The sequence below is a fragment of the Cariama cristata genome, unplaced genomic scaffold (assembly GCF_000690535.1).
Source record: "Cariama cristata isolate BGI_N322 unplaced genomic scaffold, ASM69053v1 scaffold11738, whole genome shotgun sequence".
In the NCBI taxonomy this organism is placed as follows: domain Eukaryota; kingdom Metazoa; phylum Chordata; class Aves; order Cariamiformes; family Cariamidae; genus Cariama; species Cariama cristata.
Genome location: NW_009630686.1, coordinates 1 through 27945, shown reverse-complemented (window position 1 = coordinate 27945; position 27945 = coordinate 1). Strand labels below are relative to the sequence as shown.

Genomic DNA, 27945 nt, shown 5'->3' with positions numbered 1-27945 from the left:
TTCTTTGGAAGGAGACCCAATACCTGAATACTCTTCCCCCGCTCCCCCCCCCTTTTTTTTTTTTTGCAGAATGCCGCTTGTGCTGTGATTTTGCGCTAAATGTAGACAACCAAACCAAAAAATACCCATTGCCCCGTGGATACCTGTAAGAAATCAACTACTGATTCACAGTAGGTAAGCACTTTGCTGGCCATCAATTAACATCTTTCTTTTTGTTGGTTTTTGTTTCTTTTTTTTTTTTTTTTTTGTTCATCACAATCTCAAACGTTCTCTGGCATTGATGTATGATCTCTGGACTGGCAGTACTGTGCCACTGTAAGGGTGATCACAATAATGAAAAGAACCAGAACTGTCATCAAACAGACTTCCGAAAAATCATATACACCGGACCATGACACATTAAAGAATTCTTCTGTATGAAATATCTGGTATTGGCCTATTCATAATAGCTATTCTCATATTTAAGACAGACAAAGGAATACTGTAGTTGCAAACTCCAAAAGCTTCCCTGAGAACCTTTTTTCCATTGCGCTTTCCACTGGAGATCCAGAACTGCTCTTCAGATTTCTTTCAGAAAATAAAAATAAGCTACTTTATAATACTTCAGAGTTCCCATGCCCAGTGGATATCTGAACACTTCGGGCTTGGGAGGCCCAGCACAGGTTCAGATTTACAGGTAGCTTGCAGCTCCAGCACTTGTAGCAACATAGAACGTAATTCATGTGTGAGTAGGTGATCTGGACATACGACCATAGACAACATGAGGGTTTAAGCCAGTCATATGCTAGTCTTGGATCAGACAAGACCCTGTTCTTGTAACATTTTAACCCTTGGATCAGCTCTGCAAGAGCATGGCAACTCATGAAAGATGCCTGCTCTTCACCAAGCCCCACAGCCTACTGGAGAATTTAACCTTCCATCCTGATCTACCTCGTGGTCCAGGTAGAAAAAAATCCCACTTTTCTCAAGAAGGTCCAAAGTTAAGTAAACGAGAACATTGAGTTCGATCAGTTCCATGTCTCAGAAATGGCCTCTTGGTTACATTTTGGTCCTTTTTTTTTTTTTTTCTTTTTTAATTTTTCATTCATTAAACAAGTTTTCTAACTTGTAAACCTGAATACTTGGAGGGAAAGTTCCATCTTACAGTCTGTTCACTTGTCATCTCAGTCCCACGGCACTAAACCTGGATGCCCTTGACGGCTTGCTTGATGCTTTCCAGCAGGTCCTTGTTCTCCGGGTTCTGGTAGCACTCCTGGTTGGTGTACATGTCGGTCAGCGTGTTCACGTATGCATCGAAGTTCTGCTCACTAATTGGCTCCTGCAGCCAAAAAAGCCAAATAAAAGCATTAGTAGTGGAGCGGCAAGAGGCTGAGATGTTTCTTTGCAACTAATCTGTGTATGTACCAAGAGCCAAAGGTCTCCGCATCCGAGCCTTTTTGTGTGCGGTGCTGTACGTACGGGAATCTCATTGTGCAACCCCTGATCCTGCCAGATCTTAACTAGGTCCTTAATTTTATGCATTGGCCTCCTAGAACTATTAACAGCATCAGGTTAAGTGTGTGCAGGCAGCTTCACAGGCTTGAGGCTGAATTAAGCCATGGAAATGAAGGACCAGAGGATGAGAGGAGTGCTGAAACATCACGGAGGGAATCAAAGGCAAAGGTAGGACAGAAGCCCGGTCACCTTGGGCTTGCTCCTGCCCACGCCAGCACGCTGCTGCGGTACGGCTTTCGCTTTTGAGGGGCATCGTGGAAATCTTGCGACTATCTAACTTGGAGTTAATGGGGAAAAAACAAATGGAGAAGGCAGAAAAAGAACAGGAATAAAATGAGCGTACAAGTCTCGTGGGCATTATTTAATTGGAGTTGCCTGAAACCTTGAAGAAATATTTGCTGAACAGTTTATTTGACCTTTATGTGTCAAATACTTTGCAAAAAAGCACTCAGCGAGCGGTTTTCTGCCAGTTAGGCAGCTGGGTGAATACTATCCAAAACTGCTCTGCTGGAGGATGGCTTCTCTCCAACCGGCCTGAATTTAAATACAAACCCCAATGAAAAGGATTCCCAAAAAAAAAAAAAAAAAAAAAGAAAGATGGCAGAAAAAGTAAATCAAAAGCTCATTCCTCTGATCACTGCGATGGTCTTTCCGAGTTGTAAGAGGACAGCTTCCCCAACAACACGAGCCCCCCCTCCACACACCTGGTTTTGACAACAGTAATTACATTCCTGGGAATAGAGAGAAGGTAATTAATAGCCTTTTGTGGTTTTACTATTTTAATGCGGTCTTTTCATTTTGCAGTAACTCTGTGGTAACATGCTGTGGGCTGTTAGACCTTGTTAAATTAAACAAAATACCCTCTCTTTAAGAATGCTATTCTCTGGCTGCCAGCTATTCAAAACTGAATTGAAACTACCTGCATTGTAATAGGAGCTGTAAGATCTTTCTGACGTTGAAATCCAATCCCTCCTGATCTCTGCTTGTGCTGTCTTAGCCTAAAAGGCACTGGGTGCCCTTGATAAAGTTTCCTATTTTGTGATAATGCTCCCAGATGTAATGAGACAGAACAATAGATACAAAGGGAGATCAGCAGAAAATGACAACAAAAGGGAGATATAGTGCAAACTTCAGAGATAAGGCAAAAGTACTGATCTTATAAAGGACACGTAGGTGTATGTAGAGAAATTCTCCCACTCTTTAATTGTACATAAGCCTTCTCGTGAGTTGGGTTTGGCACAGCTCCCTTGATCACGCCGGCTGGGGCGAGCGCTGTCAAAGTTTCTTACCATGTGCGGAAGGCGGATATTGGCAAGACTTTGGATTAGAGCCTGGCTCAACCCTGAGAGCTCCAGGAACAGGGCTTCGTTTTGCTCCTCTATGATTTTGTTTTCCTCTTCAATGTTCTTCAGGTTCTTCTCCATGGTGGAGATCTGCAGAGCAAAGAACGCGGCAGGGTTACCAACCCTCACGCGATGGCACCCACCACCACCCGTGCAAGGGGCTTGGCCATGCATCCGTGGGCTTCGATGCACGTCCAAGCACACAAACCTGTGACTGCAGTTTCACCATGGCTGCTTCCATCTCCGAGTTGGACTCATTCAGCTCACTGATCTCCTTGTTCAGCTGCTTGATCTCTTCATCGTTCTCCAGAACTGCAGGAGGGAAGGTCGTGGGCAGTCAGAAAATGCTTGCGGGAAGAGCAAAAATGTTGGGCTTTTTGCGGCACCCATCCTGTTGCATAGACATCACCACTCACAAAGTTCTCGCCTTTGCTTTTACATCCTCTAAACAGGGTGCACATCTCACCTGCTTTATTTTTTTTTTTTAGTAAGGTTTTTATCATCACAGTTAAATGATATTTTAATAAGTCAATATGTAAATGTAAAAGCAAACGACAGCATAGCAGTTGGAGTCCAGCACATCCCCACACCCTGCAAGGCTGATTGATTGCCCTGAAAACTCAGGTCACTCTCTCTGGTCCTGAGTTTGGGAAGATGCCATTTAAAAAACTAATGCATGTCTATATTAGAAATTACAAGGTTCATAAAATAAAGTAATATTGCTAGAAGAGTACCGGTATTTATAGGTTCCAAACTATATAAGTATCCAAGTTAAATGCCTGAACCTTGTCAAATACCACAGAAATCTCAGTAATAGCACTGGAAATGCAAAGTGCTATCGCTAACAAAATTCCAGATCCAGAAATATCTCAGGATTAAAAGCCCTGAATAGGTGAAAATTGCTGAACGACTGCAAGGGATTTGTAAAAATGCCAATGAATATTTGGGAAAAAAAAAATTATCTCGATTTCAGCATTATTTTTTTTTTTGCCTTCAATTTCACTACGGAAACTCCTTCTTTATCTTTTCACCTGCTCCCTCACAGTGTGTCCCTCAGGGAGCGGTGCCGGTGGTACCACGCCACCCCCAGCAGCCAGGAAACCCAAGAAATGAGTGTTCATAGCACATGATATCCTTGCAAATCTGTGACCAGATTTCAGTTGTTGAAACCTCCCCAGTCTGCAAAGAAAAAGATATACAGGCTCAATACCTTGACACCCCTGCAAGGTAAAAGGAGTGAAAATCCTTACCGTCGCTGGTCTTGAACTTTGTGTTGAGAATTTCATCCCCTGAGAGTTTTCCTTTCTTCCCAGCAAAAGTAGCTCTTGGACACCCTGACAAACTGAAAATCAAGTAAAAATGGGTTTCATAAACTCTCGGTATTTATAGGTGTTTATGTTCCCAACAAGAGCGTGTACCATTTGGTGGAGTTCATGCTGCGAGAAGGTTCTTCTAAAAGTCTTTTATGGTACAGAGGAAATTGCTTTATGACTAACGCCACAAAACTCCCCATTTATAAAGTCAGAGCAATTTTGTTTGAACAAAGATTAAAAAACACATTGTTTCCTAAAAGAGAGGGTATGCCAGGTGAGGAAGGTGACATAAGTCTGGCTGGCGTGGGCATCAAACCCCTCCTTGGGGTGCCCAAGTCTTGTTCTGGCATGCTAATGGAAGGACATCATAGTATCAGTTTCCATTATTTTGCCCAATCCACACCTCACCATTGCAATACTAAAACAACTACACATTTTCTTGCATGAAGGAAACTCCAACCTTGGAGCAACCTGACTGAGGTCAACATCAAAACCTTGAACCTTGAACCATTGAACCTTGCCTGAAGAGCTGAACGATGCTCAAGCAGCATCTACAGGCAGATGGGTCAGTCCACAGCAATGTTGTCACGCTCACGATGATTTTAACCCTGTGATTTACCTTCTGTGAGTGAGGAAGCTCCCATTCGCATGGCCGGAGCCATCGCAGCCCGGGGTAGGGCAGGTCGGGCCTTCATTCTTCAACGACTTCCAGGAAAATGAGGAGCCGTTGAGCGATCCTTCCTTCTGCCTGCGGGCTGCGAGAGGGCACCCTGATGCGCTCCGGTGAGAGGCGTATTTACCGCTTATGTGTCCAAGCCCAACGCAGCCAGGAACCGGACACCTGGGCACAGGAATTACCAAAAATTACAGCCAGGGAATGATGAGGGACGTAAGGAAATTAGGGATGAGCAGGAACAAGGAAGCCTGGGAAGATGGCGTTCACATTTGGGGATCTCTGGACTTTACAGGGTAGAGGCTTGGTTGATGGAAATGGCAGATGGGAAACTAAGAGCTACGACTGCCCCTTCAAAAGAGCCAAAGACAACCACGGTAAATCCTGCAAGAGGGAAAGTCTGTGGAGAACACATCACACACACACTTGCAGCAAGAGCAGGTCCCAGTGGAGTCCCAAACCCTGTGTTTGGTGCCTCATTGAGGACCAAGACGGCAGGTTGGACTGCCTGAAGTGGGACCCTGACGTACCCCAAAGCTGAACACGCTCACACCGAACCATCACACATTTACAGCTGGCTCTGCCTGGTGCTACTGCTGAGGAACCCATGGTCATCAACATTATCACCTGGCACTTGCACAATCAACGCGATCTAGGCACACTGTCTGTGCCCATTGGGACACAACTCTTCCCTGTGAACCAGTCCTTGACCCAGGAGCTGCAACCTGTGCACCGAAAAGCTGCAAACCTGCTCCTGCAAAGAGAATGTCTGAGGGGTTTCTGAGCCCATGCCCCACCAGACAGCACAAATAAACCCTGGGGCACCGCTCAGCCCACAGCCGCGGTACGGCCTTGCTCGCCTCCTCCTCCTGGGTCACATCTACCTGGAGATCAACCCATGCTCGCAAGGGGATAAAAGTGGGAATTGCCATCAAGGCAGTGCACGAACCCTCCCACCCCCGTGCTTCTGCCGCTGTTTATGGCCGGTTAAAGCATTACAGGAGCTGCGAGGGGCATCATGGAAGCACTGACACAACTTGTGCTAATTGCCAGGAGGATGAGTGCCTCTCTAAAAGGCACCTCCCTGCTTGCAAACTCCCTGCCTAGCGGCATACTCGATAAATCAGCCATTTGACAAAGCCTGGTGTATCTATTAGGGTTTCTGCTGTGGTTTGCATTTGTTTAAAGATGCTAGTCAATTATAAATACAGTTAAAAGTTTATTACTCGAGGGAGGTTACTCTAAAAAAGGGGAGGTGGAAGTAGGTAAGAAATGGCAAAAATAACCTCCGTGTCCTCGGTTTGAAAGCAATTAGGGACTTCAAGTTTCCCCAGCAAAATATCCGCTGAGCTGCTCCTGAAAATCACAAGCTGTGTTTCACCGCAGAAATGATTACCCTGATTGTTTACATTTCGTACAAAAGGGAGATGACAGCAGAACGGGGGAGCTGTACACCCAGCCTTTTCCCAAGATAATTTGAAAAATGCTGATCTCGATTTTAATCAGCTGCAAATGCAGCACAATTCACTTATAATATCCCTGCCAGCAGGATCCTCAGTAAATTCATAACATCATTGCTTTTATATGATCACGAGCAAATTACTGAATCCTCAGGAGGAAAAGGAGAGGGGGAAAAAAAGAAGAGCAAGAGAGAAAGAGACAAACCCCAGCATTTAGTATGCAGCCGTTACAGCCCAACTGTTACATATTTTACGCTGCTAATTTAACTTTCATTACATTTTCATTGTTAGAAAATAAACCAGACCTTATTGTGCAAAACAGCTGGATTGGGCTTTTTTTTTTTTTTTTTTTTTTTTTTTCCAAATTATTATTATTATTTAACGGAAGCACCAGTAGTGTTTGATCAATTAGGCAGCGGTGGATGGGTGGATGCCTCCGTTTTATGCCAGGGTTGGGCTGAAGGTTGAGGTGATCTGTTCAGTCACGTCTGGAGCAAATTACTTGAAGGATGAACAGCAAAACCTACAGGGACTAAATGACTTTCTCCTCAGTGGCGATGTGGAAAGCTCGGCCGGGTTCCAAGCGGTGCTGGGTGCAGACGGAGGATGGATTTAGAGCCAAAGCTCCTTAGTGCAAACCCGCAGCAGGCGCACCTTGCTGCGAGAGGCAGAGCACGAGATTTCCAAGGGCTGGGGGAAGGCAGCAGGGAAGGGATCGTTGTACTGTGTTGTTTTGCACATCTCAGAGGAGCTTCTGCTTCTCCTGGGTGTGCCGGAGGAGCAGGGGTTGCTGCTTGTGCTGCGGGATGTTGGGGAATGCCTTTACGTCCTCGTCCCGCAGAGCCCCTCACAGCCCACCAGCACTGCCTGCGCCCACGGTCCCGCTGCTGACGGAGCAGCAGAGCCACAACGGAGCCTCCGAGGCCAGTCCGGGGGTGGGCGGCATCGGCTTTCTAGGACTCAGAAAAACCCAGCTCTGGTGATGTTCCAGCCCCATTTCTTGCCACTTTAGCATCCCAGCGTTTGCACCTCTAGGGTGGACAAGGAGAGACCCAGCCCCTGGTGAGGATGCTGGGGTGGGGATCATCATTCTGCTGGGGATGCCCTGACAGCTCGTCCCGTGTTCCAATACAAGCACCATAACAAACCAACCGTACAGAAGCCCCTTTCTCCTTGCACTGGGAAGCCACCTCTTTGCAGAGAAACCGTACCGGGGGAGCCGCTTGGCACATCCCCGACCGGTCCCAGCCCTGAATGGGGCAAGCAAGGATGAGCAAAGCCACAGTTTCCCCAGCCCCGCAGGACACCTCTCCCCACGGAAAACGTGGAGAGGGGTGACCTCCCAACTGGCAGCCTCCGACTGCCGTAAAAGAAGCAAATATGCAAGAGCTGGCAGTTGCACGATAGCATTTGCTGCTTGTCCTTTCCTTCGCTGTGTTACTGGTTAATGGCACAGCATTACAATGCCACCAGCAATTTAGTGCATTTGAGCCAAAAAAAGGATTTTTTTCCTACAGATTCTTGAGTAGGTTGCTTAATTTTTAATAAACTCCACTAACTCCTGCTAATTATCACACGGCTCATTTAACTGGGAGGCTTTCCTTCCTGTAGACTGAGGAGTAAGAACAGAGCAGATGGCTCAAATATCATCTTTTTCTTCAACGTCCTTCCCCCGGCTGGCACGTCCCGGTTTCCCGCAGCCCCCGCAGGGCTCTTCCGCACCCACTGATTCCCACTCCGGCACAGCCTCTGCTCCAGAGCAAAACCTGGGTACACGGAGGTGTTCACCTCTGCTCTTCTGCAAGGGCCAGACCTACCCTAGGGCTAAAAGCAGGAAAAAAGATGCATTTGGGAACAGTCTCCTGAGCCAAAGGGGTTTGACCAGATATGCCAGCACTCATGGGCATCTGGAAACTCTAGGAGGCAGTTGATAAATTTTTCCATGTTTCTTTTTACCCCTCTCCACCTGCACTTGCTGGATAAGTGGACAGACTCTGGAAAGGCTGGGGATGCTCTGGGTTGACAAACAACAGGATTCTGGAGTCAGTGCTGGTCCCAGCCCTGCTGTAAAGGCTTTGATGTCCTGTAGCTGTGTGAGGGGTCGAGACAGAAACCCCAAACCTCGTGGCAGTCCCTGGATGCTGAGCCTGTGATGCTCGAGCTTGCTAAAAGTCAGGACAAATGGATTTCACAGCAAATGAAAGCTGCTGATGTAGACTAAGGGATTTAAAATCTCCATTCCCAGTAGAAATAACCCCCCGGGGTGTTTTGAAAAATTCAGCCTGAGGCAGCAGAGAAAGGCCTTTTCAGTTTGCTTTGAATATTCAGCCATGGCAAAGACTGTAAAAAATGCATTTTACTCAGGGTTACCAGATCCTGACCCGACTCAGTGCTGGATAGCATCTATTGCTACCATGTTCCTGGGAGTTAAGCAAGCCCACCGGCACCCCTCGCCTGCCGATCACTGCCCAAAAACCTGCAACGTTTTTCTTGACTGTGGGTTTTGCTCTTATTTGAAACACCGGTGTTTTTTTAGGAATTATATAAAGCACAGGTAGGAGAGGAACTGTTGGTGCTCTACCAGCCTACCTTTCACACCCGCCAAAACAAATAAGAAAAAATACACCATTACCTCCCCACTGCCCAATTTTCCAGTCAAACTTCAAAATTGCAACACCATTTTTGGGATCAGGGAAAAATTTCCCCAAAACCAGAGGAAGAGCTTTGGCAGGGCCCGCTCCAGTGCAGGCAGATGATGCTCCGAGCAGCGCGAGCGAGGGGGGATGCAGGATGGATGCTGCTGCCCCGTGTAAATCTGTGCGAGGCAAAGGGGATAGAGAGAAAGGCTCCACTCGGGAGTCATTTCCAGACTTACTTCATCAGCTCTGGGTCTTCTTTATCATCCTTTGTCGGGGTGATCTTGATCCCACTTTTCTTGGCACGAGGGCAGCCTGACAGACTGTGGTTAAAAAGAGAAGAAAGGCCTGTCTCACTGGCAGAATCACTGCATTTGCTATTCCCTCGCTTCAGTCATCTTTCCCTTGAATTTGGCACAGTGTTTTTGATCTCTCTCGTTTTGCAGCTTCACATCACGAGGAGAAGTCAGGAGAAAAAAAAAATAATAAAAAATTGAGGGAGATGGACAGTAATTAATGGTGTCTAGATAAGAAGATATCTGCTAACAGCCTGCGATGTTTAATGGAATTGTTGAAACAGAAGGCTCAGATCTCTGCTATTAATGCTCTAAAGTGATAATAGAAGTCATAAATAGGTAGCATTACTAACAGGAACATTGCATCAGCTAAAATCTGACCCTTTGTCTTTTATTCTGTTGAAAGGAGCTTCTAATCAGATGCTGGAAACATCAAAAACAAAAAAAGCTAAGTCAGATTAAAGAGATGAAAATAGGCTTCAGTTGTCAGTAACATTAATGTTTTATTCAGAACTTTACAACTCTGCCCACTGCAGGGGAAAAAAAAAAAGAAGAAAAAAAAAAACACAGAAAGAGGCTACAGAGAAAATAATTTAAGGGAGATCTTACCTTCTATGCGATGCATAATTTCCTGTTATGTGACCAGAGCCATCACAACCAGGAGTAGGGCACCTGCGGAGGAAAGGGAGGCTCAGATTAGCCTGGGGATGTGAACAGACGTTCAACACTGTGTGACAGCTCATTTCAAAGAGAAATCTAGGGACTGTCAACACAGAAGCAGGTTTTTTTCTTCCTGCCCCTTCTGCTTCCGTAAGAACAAGGTCTGGTCTGTAATATCCATGGCACCAAAGTCGATGCATTGCTGCACGATGTTAGTGTTGGAGAGGAACGTCAGTGGGGAGAGGTGGGGACCTTGGGAGTGCGGTGGGTGGCTGCTCTTGGGCAGAGGGACAAGGGTCCCAGCCTCTGTCCCCATCCTCACAAAAGGGGCAGGTCAGGAGATGATAATGAGCCAAAAAAAGACCTCCAGGACAGTGTCTGTCATCTTGAGGAAGCCGTAAGGAGACAGCACATACCATCCATTGCCATTGGGCTGGAAGCAAGCATAGACAAGAAACCAGAAAAATAGCCTCAGCTCTGGACAAGGGGCCCACCTCGGGCATCACCAAGAGGAAGCCCAACAGAAGGTCTGGGTGGCTTGGGGGGGCTAATCTCACTGAGGGCCAACAAACATCCCACCGCAGGAGGGTCCTCAGAGGCCAAAACCGGCCAATGCCTCTGATGGAAACTAGTGAAGGAATAGAAGGAAAAAGGTTAGGTCAAGAAGGGGTCTCCTTCTGTAACAGCATGGGCAGGGGACGGGGTGTCTGCAGCAGGACAGCTGCCTGCAGGGCCTCGGGCTGGGGATCACCAGGTCACCACGCAAGGTGCACCAGCAGTTTTTGGTGCTTCAGTGCAAAATCTGCCCCTCGGTCCTCAGCCGTTGCTGTTACAAAGGGGTCTTTGAAGATGCAACCATGATCATGGGTTTGAAGGTAAGCATCCAGCACTCTGGGATGTGATTGGAAGCAAAACCTGGAGAATAATTCCATGATCACCCAAACCTGCACAAAGGCTAGAGGAGCTGCGAGCCCTACCGAGCAGCAGTGAAGATAACGGCTTGAGTTAAGCACCACATCGTTAAGGGCGCAGAAGCGAGGAAGGTGAGGGGATATGAAGCACCATGAGCACAAAGATCTGCTCCGAACGCTGTAGGTGATGCGGCGGACATAAAAGTTGTCATGGGGACAAGGAAGAAAGGCGAGGAGCGCTCACCAAGGTCGTGTGCGCCAGCCTGCCAATTAGCCAGGGCTAATCAAGTGATTAAGACCGAGGGGAGGAAATCCACCGTGCTGCCATGGGACGAGCGGGAGATGCTGAGCCGCTCACTTCTGAGCTGGAGCGAGCAAAGCTCAGGGCATGGCCACAAGCTTTCAGAGTGCCCTTTCTCATTGGGGGGGAGATGAGAAAACAAACTCTCATTACTCCTTTTTCCATCCCCATTTTTAAAGCCACTGGTGCCTGGTTTGGTACCACCGGTTGGAACCCTGCAGCAGAGCAGAGATTGATGGGTCTCCAGGACACCCCAGCGAACTGATGGGCAACACGTGGTGGTGCACGGGCAGCCCCCGAGGCCAAAGCCTTTGGGAAAGGCAATATGCCTGGGCAATGGTATAGTTGGGGTGCTCTGGCCCCTGAGAGTCAGTGGAGCAATGATTTCCACAGATGCCTTTAGTTTTGCAGCTTGGAAAATAGCCCTTTAAAAAGTCCTCTTTTTTTTCCTTGGTCAGAAAAATGTCAAAATTCTCCTCTTTGCACCAGGTCTGAGGGAGGATTTGGCATTTGCGGGTCATTGAATAGTCTCCATTGGCCATAAAAAAATGGCATCTCACCTAGAGTGAGAGAGCAGGGACATGTCCTGGTCCCAGAAGGGTGGCAGGGAGACTAAGTCAGACCCAAGGCTCAGCATGGTCAGACCCAAGAAAACATAAATGCACATAGGTCTGGTGCAGTAAGAGATGGGACACATCTAGCAGGACCTCGATGAGGCTGCAAATTCTCTAACTCATTTAGAAATTACAGATTTAGGAGATGACTGTGACATTTCCCTGTTATATGCTGTTAAAGTAGAACGCAAAACTCTTTCTTTGTTGTTCTAGCTTCAGGGTGGGATGAAATTATGAAAACACTAACACTGAACTCCTTTTGCCTTTCAGGACTTTTAAAGAGGGGAGAGAAGTGATTTGATTTTTATTTTTAATTATCTGGAGACAAATCATACCGACAGAGACCTTTTATTACATGTCCTAGCCTGGAGCTATTTTTTTTGTATCAGGGATATTAACCCCTGAAATAGAATTTATAATAGAAACACTGACATGGCCTTATCTGAAGTTGTGAAAAGCTACGACTGCGCTATCTGTAATATCTCCAAATCCTCTTCCCTTCTTCCCTTCTCTGCTCCCATCCTCACCAGGACATGGGAAGAAAAACAGTACTTGGGAAATAACATCAAAAAGCTTTGTTTTGGCCAGAAATCTCCTGGTTTATACGGTATTTTGATAAAAAGCGCTGACATCGGATGCCCAAGGGGAGCAGGGGATGCTGCACAGCAAGGCTGGGCACGATGCTCGGTCTCAGGGACGACCCTGTTTGCTTTTTCTCCAGACCCTTACTGGAAATGGGCACGGTTCCTGACAGCTTTCAATATCTTTAACGTTAATTGCCTGATCACTTGGCTATCCTTTAAGGCTGTTGGAGAAACACCAGTTCAGCAAAGCTCTCTTAAGAGGTTCTTTCAAAATGTATATCGTCTATAATGCATGATTAAGTGTACTTAGTGCTAATCATGCGAGTCCTTTCCATCCACTAGCATATTCTATTCATATCAACTAATCCAGCTATTTTTTCCACCTCTGTGATAAGGAGCAGGCGGTTAACGAACATTTTTCCTGGCACCAGCACCCACATCGGTGGTGGAGTGCGGGTCAGTCCCGGACCCACGCTGTCCTGTGGGCCACCAAAAAGGGATCTGGGACTTTATCAATCACCTTAATGACCAAAGGGGCTCCCACCTGACTCTGCTATGGCTCCAAACATCACTGACTGCATACAGGACACAGGACTTTTTTTTTTTTTGCATGATGAGCCTGTGCAATGTGAAGTCCTCCATGAGGTTTTACTCTCAGTAGAGGCTCTTCAGTTATGAATATCTCGATGCCTAAACAATCCTGAAACTACATTCAGCAAAGCAGGGGACTCAGAGGAGAATCAGCCTCCAAAGGTAGGCTGGCTCTGTGGAAGAGATGCTGAAAAAAAATTCACAATTAGCTTTCCTCCAAAGGAACCTCTGTCACTGCATCCCAAACAGCCCCTAAAATTTAGCATTAAATCAGCATCCCAGGTTCTCCAAAAGAGCTGGCTTTGCTATGTCCTGGTGATATTTTCCCAGCTGCATCTCTACCCAAAACCAAAGCGTGTGCCTTTATCTGGGCTTTGGATTATTTGAGAGACGTACAAAAATGTTGAATGAAAAGGGCTATGGCACAAACGAGGGAACAAGAGCTTGGGAAAAGATGCCAAATTACAAAGAAAATAGCACATGTCTACAGTGCCCCAAGGAAAGCTGCCAGGGGTCCAGGTTATCTCTGATCACTGCCGTCATCCCCCCTCCCCAAAATAAGCCTTCCTCTGTGCCATTGCCCCTTCTCAACACAGGCTGGACTCCACCAGAGCTCCTCGCAGGCGAATTTTGATCGACTCTTTGAAAGGAGAAGGGAGGGGATGGAGAAGCAAAAGCAGAGCAAGAGGAGGGGGGGAAGGGAGGGGGAAGAGAGAAAAAAGGGTGGAAAAAAGAAAAAAAAGGAGTTCCAAGTTGAGCGCAAACATACTTGAGGTCAGCAGAGTGGGCAGCCATGAGGTTTCTGAGGCTCTTGTCAGCAAGAGGACAACCAGAAAGGCTGAAAGAGAAGAGATGGAATATCTGGATAAGCAAAAAAAAAAAAAAAAAAAAAGGAAAAAAGGAAAAAGAAAAGGGTCGGGGCGTGGGGAGGGAGAGGGGCAACAGAAGGTGGGGAGGAAACAGAACCAAACTATCCACATGGTCAAAAAATATACTAAAAGAAAAAAAAAGTTGTCTTTAGAGTCTAAACCACAAAAAAAAGGTGAACCCACCTGCGGTGAGAGGCATAGTTTCCCGTTATGTGTCCACTGCCGTCACAGCCTGGGGTTGGGCAACTGGGCAACAACAACAACAACAACAACAAGGAGTGTAAGTGCTGGAAAAGAAGGGATTCACCCGAGAGCCACGGATCTGCAAAGCCAGCTCAGCCCCCCTGGGGTCTGTCTGTGGGGGGCTCAGCCCAGCCCTCGTGCCAGACCCCTTACACCAGCTCCTTCCATCGGACCTCGGCGTGTGTTTTTATATTGGCATGCAAATAAGCCAGCTGTTTCCCTTTCAGCTCCCCTTCCTCCCTTTTTTGTTCCCAAAAGATCACAAGGATCCTGAAAAAAATTTGAAAAAATTTGTGGCCAATGTGAAGAAAGTGTTCCAAATACTTTGTTCCTTGGTTTGCTGGATGGCCGTGGGAGATTTAAAGCAGCTGCTGGGTGGCATGAACGGACGCCACCGCCTGGGTGCTGCCAATTTGGATGATTTTTGTAATACGGAAGCTCTGGCTGTGGGAATCAGCTTATTCCCTGAAAGCACCAGGTTTCAGCTTTCTGAAATTTTTCTTTTTTTTTTTTTTAGCCCTTATAGCTGCAAAGGAAAGCTGGAAAACCCTATTTATTCCAGAAAGGGAATAAAAGTAACCTCTGAGTCGCGTGCTTGGGGGGGTCCCAAACGGCGGAAGGCAGAAGCTGCCGCATCCCGCCTGCTGCCTTCACCGGGCTGCGTTTCCCACCCGTCCCGCTCCGCTGCCTCCCCTGTGAATTGCCCTTGCGTGGGCGATGGGAAAAGGTGCTTTCCCTTCCCCGTGTCCAGGGAATAAAATCCAGTTTGTGCCTGAGCAGTGAGGCTCTGGCACAGTTGTGCTCTGCCCACTCGAGGCCAGGGGGTATGCGAGAGAGCAGGGTTCTCCCTGGACACTGCGGGGATATCCCAGGACACTGCGGGGATATCCTGGGACAGTTTGGCCCAGCAGGTCGATGCTCGGAGCTGCACCTATTCCTTGCTCACCCTTGAGTCCTTTTCACAGCCACAACACCCACACAAACACAGTGAGCCCTAGAGCCAGCACTGATACGAAGATGTTTAAGCAGCAGTGATGGGTTGCTACATGGTACCCACTCGTGCAACAACAGGAGGGTGATGAGAAGATAGAGGTGAGGAACACCTTCACAGCAACGGCCATCAGCACCTGGAGATGGCCCAAGAACTACACCCAGACACAGAGCATCAAACAGACACAACGGGCAAGTCTGCTCCCGAGTTAACTACAGCTAATTCATTGCAGCCCTTGGGCCAGAAATGAACAAGGATGCTAAATGGGGAGAGAAGGCTCAGGGCTGCCCACGACACCGTTTATTTATTCCAGGGCTGTTTCCATTTAGGAAATTTCTCTACCTGGGAGGAGGACTTCAGGGCTCTACCTCAGAAATTGCTATTCACATCGTTGCTGGGTTTTAAAAAAGCCTTTAGAGCTTTGACTGGGGCAGCTGCTCTGTGCTTTGCTCATTCAGGGAAGATGCTGCGGCTGCTCTGCCCCCACGGACCCCCCCCCGCCTGTCTGCTCCTTCAGCCTCCTGCCTGCGTAGCCAAATAATGAGCTACGTTGTACAAGGTCAGCAAAATGATGCCTGCCGACTCTTCCCTGTTTAACACATAGGAAGGTCAGACGTACAGGAAAGAAGCCAAGAACAACAGATCTGCTGGGATGCCTGGGAGGGGACACCTCCTCATCACAACCTCCAGACTGATCCCGACGTGCCATTAGATCAGAGCCAGGTCCAAGCTGCAGCGTTTGGGTCAGACTTTAAACATGAACTGTTAGCTTGGGGATCAGTGTGGATGCAGAACAATATTCCCATCTAATAGAATAGGTCTGGGTCTATACTTCCCCCCACCCAATGCCATGAATACAGATGGGAGCTGGGTTAGGATCTCTCTCCAGTGTAAAAGGCAGCGTGACGGCAGCCTTGCTGCAGCCCTCGTTCACATTTCGTAGCCCTGCAGTATCACGGTGATGGGACCCATTACGTTAAGCAGCCAACAAGTCCCATCTTCCCAGCGAAGCACCCTGTGGTTCAACACCCCCATCGAGAAGGTACTGAGATCCCTTGGGTGCTCTTCTCCAAACCATCACCCAGTGTCCCAAAACAAGGGGACGGGAGGTTGGGCAGGCTCCATCACTCTGCCAGAAACATTCTTGCAGGAAAATACCAGCAAAAACAGGCCCTGCAAGGAGGTTTCCACAGCCCCATCCATGAATCCTGAGAGCACCAAGCTCCCTAGACAGTTCCCTTCATCACTGCAGAATTTCAAGGCCATATGGGAATGTATTTTGCCTCCATGATCAGCAGTTGTATGAGGATAGGGTTTCGCTTTGAGCTTTTGTTTGAACTGCTTAGATGAGGTAAGACCAATCACAGTAAGAAAGGGAACTACAGTTCTACTTTTTAAAATGTATTTGCTAACCAATTTTGTCTCCTACCAGCCTGGTTGTGCTGGGTACATATTTTACACATTTTGGAGGAAGAGACAAGAAGGCAGGACTTACGTGAGCAGCTCTTTCTTGATGTCCTTGGAGAGGAATTTAAGCTTGAAGTTGGTTAAAGTTACTTCCCCTGGGTATTTTCGTTCTTCAAAGTTTTCCTCCGACACTTCTTGCTCATCAGCTTCCGAGGAGGCAAAAGAGTGGGCAGCAGGCTCTGACTGCAAGAAAACAGCCAGAAAAAGTAGCTGTAGTGGTGGTTGTAGTGGTGGTCATTGCTGCTGAGCTGTGGTGGGAAAGGATCCCAGGTTCATCCCAGCTAAGAGTTAGTGCAGCATTGCCAACACTCCTGAGCCCTCTGCAAGCGCCTGGCAGTACCCAAAACAGAGATCCAATAGTCTGTAATTTCCCCCTTTTATAGGAGAAATGTGTAAAACACATCTGTACAGGGATTTACACCTGGCTCTCCCAAGTTCCTGGAGATCAGTGCGATCCCCCCCATACTCATCCTCAGCAGCACCCGCCTCCCCATGGGCAGAGGGGCAATGTGCTGCTTCCCCGGCCAGGACGCTCACTCCAGCCAGGAGGTAATGGCTGGGTTCCCCCACCTGCAGGGTTAATGTTTGTGGCATGCAGGGCCGTATCTGCTAATGGCAGATATAAATCATCCTGGGAAATGTCACCAGGAGCACCACTGGTGCAAGTGAGCTGAAAGGATTTACAACTAAGAAAGCACTGCAGACCCAGGACAACGCAAGTGGTGGATTTTTCCTTCGCAAGAGCACCCCAACAGATGCAAGAGCATCTGCCTCCTGCCTGACTGTCCACAGTTGATATCTGACAGCACTGACAAAGCCAATAATATTTCTCTCCTAGGTTCAAAGGACAAACTAGGGGTTCTGGGGGAAAATAGGACAACTGTGCAAGCAAACACGGCATTCAGTCCCCCATGAGGTGTTATTCAAGCATCAAGAGTCACCGCTCACCTCTTCTGGCTCCTCCTCCCGCTGACGGTTTGGTTTAGTGTAGTCAATGGGCCCATCCCATTCATCCTGGCGGGAGGTCTGGCTGGACTGGGGGGAGGTCATGGTGCTGCTCGTGGCACTGGTGCTGTTTTGGCGCTGGGACACATCTGGGGACTTCATGCTGGGACTACTGCTGCAGCTGCTGCTGCTGGGAAAGGTGCTCTCCCGTTTGCGGTGCTTGTTCATACTCAAGTCCAGAGTCCCATTTTCATCCACCTCAATGTCCATGGACTGAAAGGTTGGAAACATGCCCAAGGTTAGCAGCTGCCAGCAACTCCCTACGGGGATCTTGCCCCAATTGTCCTTTGCAGTGCAGGGAGCAGGTTATTCATGTCCCGTCCTCTCCACAGTCAGTTAGAAGGAACTGAATGAAAAGGGATGCTCTTTCATAAATATTTCAGAAACATGCCATGCAAACGCACCCCTGCACTACCAGCAACATGGCATTTTGACTCAGTTGCTTGAACACAGGCATCTAGTGCCACTTAAGATGCCCCATGGCATCTAAGATATCTGCCCAAGGCTGGGGGTGCAACATGAGACACCTGGAAAACCTGTGTTTCTCTGAAAAATAGCTGGAGGTCAGCCTGGACGCAACTGGGGAATCTCAAATGGCATCAGATACAACCCACCGAGCACCCAAAACCAGCTCTGAGCCTCTGCTTGGGAACGATGCTCATCTCAGATGGGTAATGTGAACCACGATGCATCTCCATAACACACTAAGGGCCAACATTACCTCTTGATACATGATGAGTCTTTGCAGTCCCTCTGTATTTAAAAATTAAAATGAAAGGAAGGCTAAAAAAAGGTGTTTCTCCCATCCCAAACTTCAGGTTTTAACCCCCGCTGCTGCGTGGCGGAGCGGTGGTCCCCAGGCACGCTCGGCTCACCTTGCCGGGGGCCTCTTGCTGCTTGGTGCTGAGATTCTCCGGCATTTCCCAGCAGCGGGTGGAGAGGTTGAGGATGGCAGTGGCAGCCATGTGCGCAGCCTCGGCGTCGTGGGAGTAGTCGAAGCCTGTGGAGGAAGATGAAGTGCTCTTCACGTAACTGCTGGAGGGGCTGTGGCTGGGGGAAGAGGCCTTTGGAAAAGGTTTGGCTGGAATAAAAAGAAAAGGAACAACACAAGGCTAATGTATAACCGGAATGGGCAGCGGTGAGAGGTTCAGTCCGTCGGACACAGCTCACATACGGGCAGATCCAGCAGCAGCCTGCCGTTATTGCCAGCCCACGGGCAATTTTGTTGCCTGGGATGTGCAATAGGAGCGGTGCTGGCTGCGACTCGTGCAATGGTCTCTCGGTGTGAAAACTTAATTCATTAACTGACTCTGCCATCAAGTCCCCAAAACATGAGGGCTTTTCTTCATCAAAGCTACTCCTCGGTGGAAGCGGTTAAAGGAGAAAGCTTAGAGAAGCTTCCTGGGTCTTTTTTTATTGTTCTCTGTATGTTCATAACTTATCTGCAGAGCTGACTTACGGGGAGATTTCTTGTAGCACGTTTGAAAACTTACAATTTAAAAAACTACATTAATAGCAAAACCATAGCTGTGAAATACGAGCTTCCAACGATGGCACCAGTGAAATATGGATTTTCTGACAGCTGACATATCATTTAAATATGCCTGAATAACAGGATTTATTACACTGCCGCACGCAGCCATGCCATTGCACTGCTCCTGTATGTCAGAGCATGCAGCAGTGCAATCCTGGAGATGCAATTTCTCTTTACACCCTATGAAAGGACAGTGAGTCTTTCCCAGGGTTAACCCACAATAAAACTTGCCCTAATCTTGACCCTGGTCCCGTGTAGGAGGACCCTGACCCACACAGAATCCCTCTGAAGTCAGTAGTTTTGGTGGGTGCAAACAGGGGAATCATCTGACTTTGAACAGTCACGGCATTGTATTCTGAATCGATTAGCAAAATCTTCATAATTCATTTTACTATGCTCTTTTGGGGGGAAAACAGCCCCCCTTCAGTGGGAATATCACCCAGGGAAGACTTGTAAGCTTTGACCCGACGATGGCGAAGCAGCAAGACAACCTTGCTTGATGTGGCTACAGAGCAAAGCGATTTCATTATTCCCATTACAAACTCGTAATATAAGACACTATAAAATGCTAATCTTCCCAAGGACTGCTTTATTCCTCGTTGTGTGCGTATATAATGCGTATTGACATTAATGGGAGTTATGCACACACATGCAGGGGCATATAAATCCCTCTGGATGAAGATCTCTTTAAAATAAGTTCTCGGTGAAAGGAACAGATTTCCCTGCTATGATTGGCAATCATATTCATCTTGTCGCTTTGATTAACTCATTGGAGGTTTGCCCAAATGGTTATTCTTGTGTACGGCTGCTTGTTTTCGAGTCCGGTTTAATCCATGTCTTTGCGGCAGGGTGCAGGTATTTGCCAGCCCAACCTGACAATATCCAGGACCGTGAGATGCCAATTTCAATTTCACACCGTAGGCTCAGCGATGCTTTTCCATTTCGTAAGTATTTCTACCACTAATAGACTCGCAATCAGCAAATTAGTAAAATAAGTGATGAGAAAAAATAGAAGGGATTATCCTAGTGGGTCGCTGGAATTATTTTTGTCAGTACAATTACCCTGAAAATTCTTTGCTAATATTGCAAATAACACAATCTATTCAGCAAGAGAATCACTTGTGCTGGGAAACAAATTACTTTTCCATCAGCCCTAACCCAGGATGACAGTGGCAGTTGTGCTCTCTGGCCTCCATCCAATTTCATTGTCTGATCCTTTACAGATTTAGTACTGTAATAAAGGGCGCTTCCATTGTAGTGCAACAACTGGGATGCTTTCAAGTACGAGCACTTTTTAGAGAGCAGCTGCATCAGGATTAAACAGGATTGTAGAAGTGGGATTAGCCAGACAGAAAGCCCTCTTGAGGCTGCTGACTTCTGCAAACTGGGCTCCTAAATCTTTTTTTTTTTTTTTTATCTCAAAAAGATGTCTTCAGGTGCACATTTGGTGTCAAAGGGAAGGGGGAGGTTTAACATCAGTTTGCAGCGGGCTGTGTCCCCATGCAGGCTCCTGACAGCCCAGCTCCTCAGGGTTTATTTGGCCATTTCATTTTCACCCAGACTTTCGTTGCACGGTGCTGTAACCAGTGCAAGGTCCTCGGTACTGGGCAGAAGTGGGTGGCTACGATGGGAAAGAGCTGGGAGATAGGAGGTGGGTGATCGATAGGTAGCAGAGCTAGAGAGCAGAGCACAGCAGAGAAGACAAATGGGTGGAGTGGGTCATATATAAGATGGAAGAGAAGAAAACTGTAATCCATTTAGCAGGATGAGGAGAGACAGATCGATAGATATGAACTGCAAAGCAACGGGGACCGACTGAGGACAACCGTGTAACTTATCCCACCTAGAGACATTGCTCAGATTAATGTTCCCACCACCCAAGGCAATTCTTCCTAAAGCCGAAGCCAAAGTGACTCTCCCCCAAGCAAAGCTTTAGCGGCAGCCGTGGGCTCCTCGCTCCATCAAAGGTGCACACCTCGGGAGCCACCTCAGCCTCCCCATCCCCATTTCTCCCCCAGCTCTGCAGTAGCAGGAGGGATCCAGCGGGTCTTTTTTACTCTCCCCATCACCCCATAGCCGCGATCCCAAGAGCCTCGCGACACGCTGAGAAAGGCAGAAAATGCAAAACCCAGCCCATCCCTGCTCCCAACTTACATTTAAAGGCTTTAGGTGAGGTTTCGCTAGTCTGAATCTTTGGGGCAAGCATGCGTTTGCCAAAAACCTGAGCATCAAAACTTGCATAATCGAAGGTGACCTTGGAGTACTTCTCCAGCTCCTTGGCCAGGTTGGCCCGGGGGGTTGCTGGGACCATGTTGGGCCGGTAGCTTCCGTACTGAGGGATCTCCAGTTGCTTCACAAAGCACATAGGCCTGAGGATGAAACAACGAGCAACAATGATTTCTCTTTTCCTTGACGAGGTGGCTGTTGGGAGGGGACCAGAGGCGATGGGGAGGTGTAGCTGCATCTTGTCCCTGAGGGGTTCCTGGGGAAGAGGAGGCAGCCAGAGCCCTTTTGCTCTCCCTCAGCAAGTCTGCATCTGGTTTGGGTCTTAGATTCCTTTTTTATTTTTTCCCCCTTTTTCCCTTTTTTTTTTTCCCCCTCCTCTTTTTCTCTTTTTAAGCAAAACACTGAGGTGTCAATTACATCCAAAACGATATTCTTGCAGGCTGCCATGGCAGCATTTTCCAACAGCAGCAGAAACTTGGGCATCGCTCACCTATGGGACCCATGACACGAGATGGCACACAGAGGTGCGAGGACCCCAATTTAGCTCCGCTCCCCACTGCAGGGTCACTGCAAAGGCACCAGGGCCTCGCCCCTGCCTGCAGAGTCCCTCTTAAAGACCTGCTTCTGCTGGGCTGCCTATCATTAATCAATTTGTCTTGCATATAAATTGTATATAAATGGCCTATTGTTATTCTCCTTCCTGTGACCTCTCTCCACCAGCGAGTCCTCGGAGCGGGAGCTCCTTGGAGCATGGACCATCCTCGTGATGTGCTCAGAGCGCTCTGTGCCTGGCGTGGGCTCTGCTGCAAATAAATAAGTAATCGCCCTAAATGGCCTTTCCAAAGCACCATGTGCTGGTGCACCAGGGTGCTCAGCAGTCCTGGGGAGCAAATAAATAAATTAATCAGACCTCGATGCCTTTGTGGAAGTGCTGCTCAGGGCTTGTACTGCGGTTTTTATCCTGCTCTTGTTGCAAAATAACTAACCATATTACAATCCATCTGTAGCCTCATGAATCACATCAGCTACGGAAGCCAGCATCTATCAGGGACATCCTTAATGCGAGACAGCCCTTTCTCCCGGGAAGATAGAGACGGGTGAAATAACAAAATAAATGCGACTGGTTTGGAAATGAGTGGCAGGTTTCTCTCCTCTGAACCATGCGGGCGAAGGAAGAAAAGCAGGTGGACTTACGCGAAACTGCCATCAAGTGATTTATGTGTAGCCTAAATCTCCTCCTCCCCCTCCCTGAGCCCACCCTACTTATAATGCTAATATAATAGCCATCATTCTCTGGCAGTTTGCATTGCAGAGCAATCGGCACAAATGCCTTCTGCTGCACTGGTAAAAACCTTTGGCCTGTAGCCTCAGCATTAATTGATGCTACAGAAGCAATTCATTGTCCTCAATGCCCTCCCTGGGATCATCAATTAAATATCTCCCCACCTTGGCGAGACCTATGATCATAATAACAGGACTCAGCAGTATCAAGATACAGCCGGAGGGAGCCGTGACGGCTGCTCTTGCGAGCGTGGCACGGCAGGGAGGGCTGGGGCAGCCCGGTTACGTGGCGCTGGGCTTCGCCGTCCCATTTACCTGAGTATCCGGTCAGAATTGGAGCTGGTCTTCGAAGGATCACCAGACTGGGTTTGTTGCTTTTCATGCGATTTGGCTAATTTTTCAGCAGCAGCAATGGGGCACCCAGATAAACTGTGGGAGGGTTTTGTTTTTTTTTTAAAAGGAGGAGAAAAAAAGAGAGAAGGAAACCAAGCATGAGGGATGAGGATGAAAATCTTCGTTTCAGAGACCCAGAGCTGCACTGAGCCCATGAGAAAAGGGTACGCATTTAAACGTTTTTTTATTGTCATTATCCTAGCTTACTTTTAGCCTTGGCAAGCAGCAAAGCAGCCAAACATCAAGTGCCAAATCTCTCCAGGATGAGCCTCGGAGCATCCCCAGGGCGCGGAGGTTGATCAAGGAGGCAGAGCCCCTGGGCTGTGCTGACACAGCCGGGGCAGAAGGGAATGGGCTGGTTTCTTTGAGTGGTTTTAACAGTTCAATTTTTGATTTGTATTTATTTGGATCTTTTGCAGGGGCCATTTGAAGGGAGCCTTCTGAGGGGCACTTGCAGGGAAACATTTGCACTTCTGATGTGCATGACTGCCAGCACATCGGTGCCGGGGGGAGGTGGGGGGCTGTAATGGTTTTTGCTCACACATGCCCTACGCGTGAGCCTGGCTCTGCCTCTTTGGGACAGCTTGGCTCTTATGGCAATTGCTCGGGGAAGATAACCCCCCCCCCCAAAAGAGCCCGCATGCTCCCAGCTGACCCCAAGCCATCATGGGCACTTTCATCACCGGAGCAGTCAGCACCGAGGGAATCCCAGCCCAGCTCCCTGTGAAATTCAGGGCTCTGACCCCACCGAGTCTCAGCCCAAACCCCTGTGCCCAAAGCTCGCTCCATAACCCACTAACACCAGTGGATCACCTCGATCTCACTGCAATCGCTTGCTGCCTGCACCAAGCTGAGCATCTCAATTAACCAAGCAGATTTCCCTAATTTTCCTCTAGCAGCTGCGACGACGACGAAGCATCCACCAGCTTCCTCCACGGCTGAAGGAATAACGACACAAACTCACCTCACGCCTGCAAACGCATCGACCTGCGCAGAGCCATCACTCTGCCAATTAAGCTCAAGTGCAGTGAATGGTAAATCATAAATTCATGAGCTCATCCCTGTAGCACAAGCTAGCCTGGCTTTTTGGAAGGTTTCTAGCTTTTAAGTGCACCATCCCCTCCACTTGCAGCCTTCCTGTTCGTAAAAGTGCTCGAGTTTAACCGAAGCCAGAGCATGGGGTGTAATTACAGGTCCCAAAAGGCAGTCCCCTCCTGACCACATCTGGGTTGAGGTCCTACAGCAAGAGGACCTAAATTCCCAGCTCATTGATCATTTCAGCCTAAATATTGTGGAAATTCTTCGAAATCCTGCACAGTGCCACACCACTAAACACAATCGTCACCCTCCCTTCAGCCCCACCAGGTACCCTCTGCTTCCCTAGTGCCAAACACCCCTTCCCTGCACTCCCACCTCCATCTACCCCTCCACAGTCCCACCTGCCAGACTGGAAGCATTGCTCTGCTCTATTTCCCAGCTAGAAATCACTGCCCCATCTTGCTTTCCCATATTATTCTTTGCCTTAGGGTCATGCCTGCTTTGTCCATCTTAGTTGCATCGTGTCTCAGTGCAAGAGTAAAGCCAAGGTGCAACAGTAAAGCCAAGGCTTTTGGGGATGGTTGCCCTGCTGCCATCCCTGCCCTGGCCGTTATGGAGAAGAAGTCAAAGCTGGTACCTCCTGTGCGTGTTGCGGTTGCTGTTGACGTGACCCTGTCCTGTGCAGCCTGGCGTGGGGCATTTCAACACGTTCTCGTGCATGGCCAAGACTTCGGAGCGAGAAGGGGAGGGGGAGAAGGGAAGGGAAGCAAAAACAACTTGATAAAAATCAGAGGAAAAAAAACCGAAAAGACAAAATCATCAAGTCTTGTACGCTGGTTTCCTAGAAATCAGGGAATGTGAAATGCTGTAATTAGAATTCATCTGTGTAGAGAAAAAAAGATTTACAAGGCAGCAGTGCTCAGGTCAGCACTAGATTAGCATCTCTGCCCACAGCTTGGGCTTGCTCTTCGTCTGCTGATTGCAATCCCATTGCCCCCATCCAGCCCCTCCCGCCCGCCACTGTTTTGGAGCCAGGTCTCCCAATTTCAGGTAGTTTTAAGTGATTGAAGTTGTATCTCTGCTTTTATCCTTAGAACTAGTCTTTGTTTGACTTTTTAATAAAATTTTAATCTTCAGGATTATTGCTTCCTGCAGCGCTGACCTTAAAAGTAAAGAAAATAATTTGATTTGCAAGCTTTTCTAAAGCACACAGTTTGTGTTAGTTATTTATTAATATTTTTTCTTGCATTCAAGCTTGTGTGAAGATAGCTGTACTTTCTCCTTGTTTCCTGCAGTTCTGTGCTTATGGCAGGTCTGCAACCTTTGAAATTACTGATAAGGAAGGGCTTCTTTTTTCTTTTTTTTTTGGTCTATTATGCCATTATCATAAACATACAACATTGATTTTTTTGTGTAAGTACAGGGAAAGCTACTTAGGGTGCTGGTAGAGAGGTAGAAAGAAAATCTCTCTCTATGCATATATATATATATAAATCTGTTATGATGCTGACAATAAATATTTTCTGTGGAATAGATGAATCTTGGTATAGCACCTTGTGAATTTTACAGTGATGAGAGTGTAGGAGGAGGCTCAGCTGTCCCGTGCAACCTGAACCACTCATCTCCTTTGCCGTATGGCAACACCTTCAGCACATTTGGAGAGCAAGACAGGAGAGTTTCCCCCTCTTCCCAACATGATATCCCAAATAGGGAAAAATATGTGATATTCAGTGTAAAGATGGGAACTGCTTAACACACCTCCGGAGGTGGACAGTCTTTTTTAAAGCAGAATTTTGATTTTCAGGAAAGGGACCTCATTCTCCACAGGATGGTGCTAAAAATCTTTAAGAAGGGTAGGACTTCCTCGTAATCTCCATAGCATTTCCCATGAAGAGCGAGAACACTTTGGCGGATAGAAGCATCCCAGAACAACTTGGAAAAGCATCATCCCATGCCAGAAACTCTGTTATACCCCAAGGATTAATGTTAGGCTTGTGCTAGGGACTCAGTCATAAAATTCACATCATTTGGGTCTAATTGGAGTGCCCATTGGCCTTGAGACAGCTCTACCCATCAGGTGTGAATTCCTCCTAGGAAATAAGGCTTCAGACTAATTTAATCAACCCTTGTTTTCCCACCAGGTACTCACTCTCAGGAGGGATCCTGTCTTTGTGCGGACAACCAGAGAGGCTGCGATGGTGAGGGTACAGTCCCGTGACGTGGCCAGTCCCATCACAGCCAGGAGTCGGACATTTGATTTCTCGCTTCTCGGGTCTTGAGGGATCTAGGGATTGTGGGGAAAGGGTGGTGGGAAACAGGTTAGCGGATTTGGAGGGGAAGAGGTGGAAAGGTGAGAAAAATTGCCGCGGATGCTTCCCACCACTTTTCCAGTCAAACAGGGAGAAACCTTTGGGTTGGAGGTTTTTTTTTTTTTCCTGCAGGTGGAATTATAACACTGGAAGTTTCAAAAATTAAAATCAGCAAAGCAATTTGAGTAACTAACCTGGCTAGGAGCATGGAGCTGCTCACAGCGACGGAGCAGGCAGCCCGGCTCAGCACCTGGGGGACCCTGCAGCCCCTGTCAAGTCCCTCGTGTTCCTGTGGCTGGATTCCTACCACTACTTTAAAACCCACTTGGTTTTTAAACCAGTCCTACTGCTCAGGCTGAGATTTTACAAGGCCAACAGGCAACTTAGCCAGGCAGTTCCCCTGCTGAGATGTAGAGGACACCATTGTTTTGTGCATTCACTGTTGACCTCTAGGATGTCCCCATCCCTCCGGGCATTGAGGATTTGGGGCTAAATTCCCTCTGTGGGCTGTGAAACCCCCCAGCAGCCTAGTTGTCATGGGGGCTGGGCAGACAAGTTCAGCTTTTTCAGTGGGGATGGGAAGGAAGCAGACGCACAAAGGCTTGTCCCCATACCTTTGCCATAGTAGCTCTTTCGGATGCTGTCCAGCGGTTTGCTCTGTTTCTCGTCCACCTGGAAGTGCTTTACATGCTCTCCCGGCACCCGGCTGGGCTCCCGCACAATTTTCACCTGCTCGGCTTTCAGCGCAATGGCTTGTTCCAGCAGCCCCAGGTTCCCCCTCGTCATCATGTCATACATCTCTGACTCATCGGTCACCTCCGATTTCTGGGAGCGGGCGTCGTCATCTTTGTCATCATCCGACCGGACCTCCACAATAACCGAGTACTCAGGCTTCGGGCTGAACTGCCCTTCACAGTGGCTTTTCTGGGTGTCCTGAGAAGTGTGAGGAGCTTCTTCACAGATCACTTCAGGAGCCATCTCCTCCTCCTCTTCCTCCTCCTCTTCTTCTTCCTCTTCCTCCTCCTCATCTTCCTCCTCCTCCTCCTCCTCCTCCTCCTCCTCATCTTCATCCTCTTCCTCATCCTCCTCATCCTCTTCTTCTGCTTCAGCCTTTTGCAGTTTGCAGGACTCCTCGCAGTTCGCATCGTCCCGGTGCTCCGGACACAACTCGCTGCTGCGTTCGCTGGTGACCTCGATGACTTCCTCCGCATCCTCCGTCTGGATGATGATCTCCTTGTCGCACTCCTCCTCCACCAACTCCTCTCCCGCATCCTCGTGGACCAGGTGCACAACGTTGGATGGCGGCTTGGAGACCTGCAGCTCAGCTTCAGGCAGCTGCCCTTCGATGGCGAGGGTTTCCTCCGCTATTTGGCCTAGGTTTAGGAGAGAGTTGGCGATTATTTCTTGATAGCTGCTATAGTTGGCCTTGCTGGGCCCAGACGTACTTGTTGCTGTGTTTTGTCCATAATGGGTCGATTTTGCTGGGCTTCTCTCTGAGGGTGGGAAAAGAAGGAAAAGAAAGAACGGGGGGAAAGAACAAAAAGAAGGAAAAGAAAAAAAAAAGAAGAAAAAGAAAAAAGAGAAAAAAGGAGGAAAAGAAAAAGAAAGGAGGAAAAGAAAAAGAAAAAAGGAGCAAAAGAAAGTAATTATATAAGCTCGTAAACATCTCTTTGTCTTACTTAAGCTTAATTGAAACCAGAGCCTGGCTGTTAT

At 48.0% G+C, this 27945-nt stretch overlaps 1 protein-coding gene across 1 annotated transcript; it reads right to left on the bottom strand.

The window, feature by feature from the left end:
• Window positions 1-1076: 1076 nt before the first annotated feature.
• Window positions 1077-27725, bottom strand: MYT1 (myelin transcription factor 1; the record flags this gene model as incomplete). The annotated part of the gene is made up of 17 exons (XM_009705651.1): window positions 1077-1318; window positions 2784-2927; window positions 3046-3149; window positions 4088-4179; window positions 4770-4991; window positions 9159-9242; window positions 9825-9887; window positions 13646-13714; window positions 13929-13991; window positions 16475-16629; window positions 17395-17664; window positions 18327-18532; window positions 21140-21354; window positions 22808-22921; window positions 24561-24651; window positions 26073-26207; window positions 26847-27725. Coding segments are annotated over 17 exons (3047 nt in total), but the record flags the coding sequence as incomplete, so codon positions are not given.
• Window positions 27726-27945: the final 220 nt, after the last annotated feature.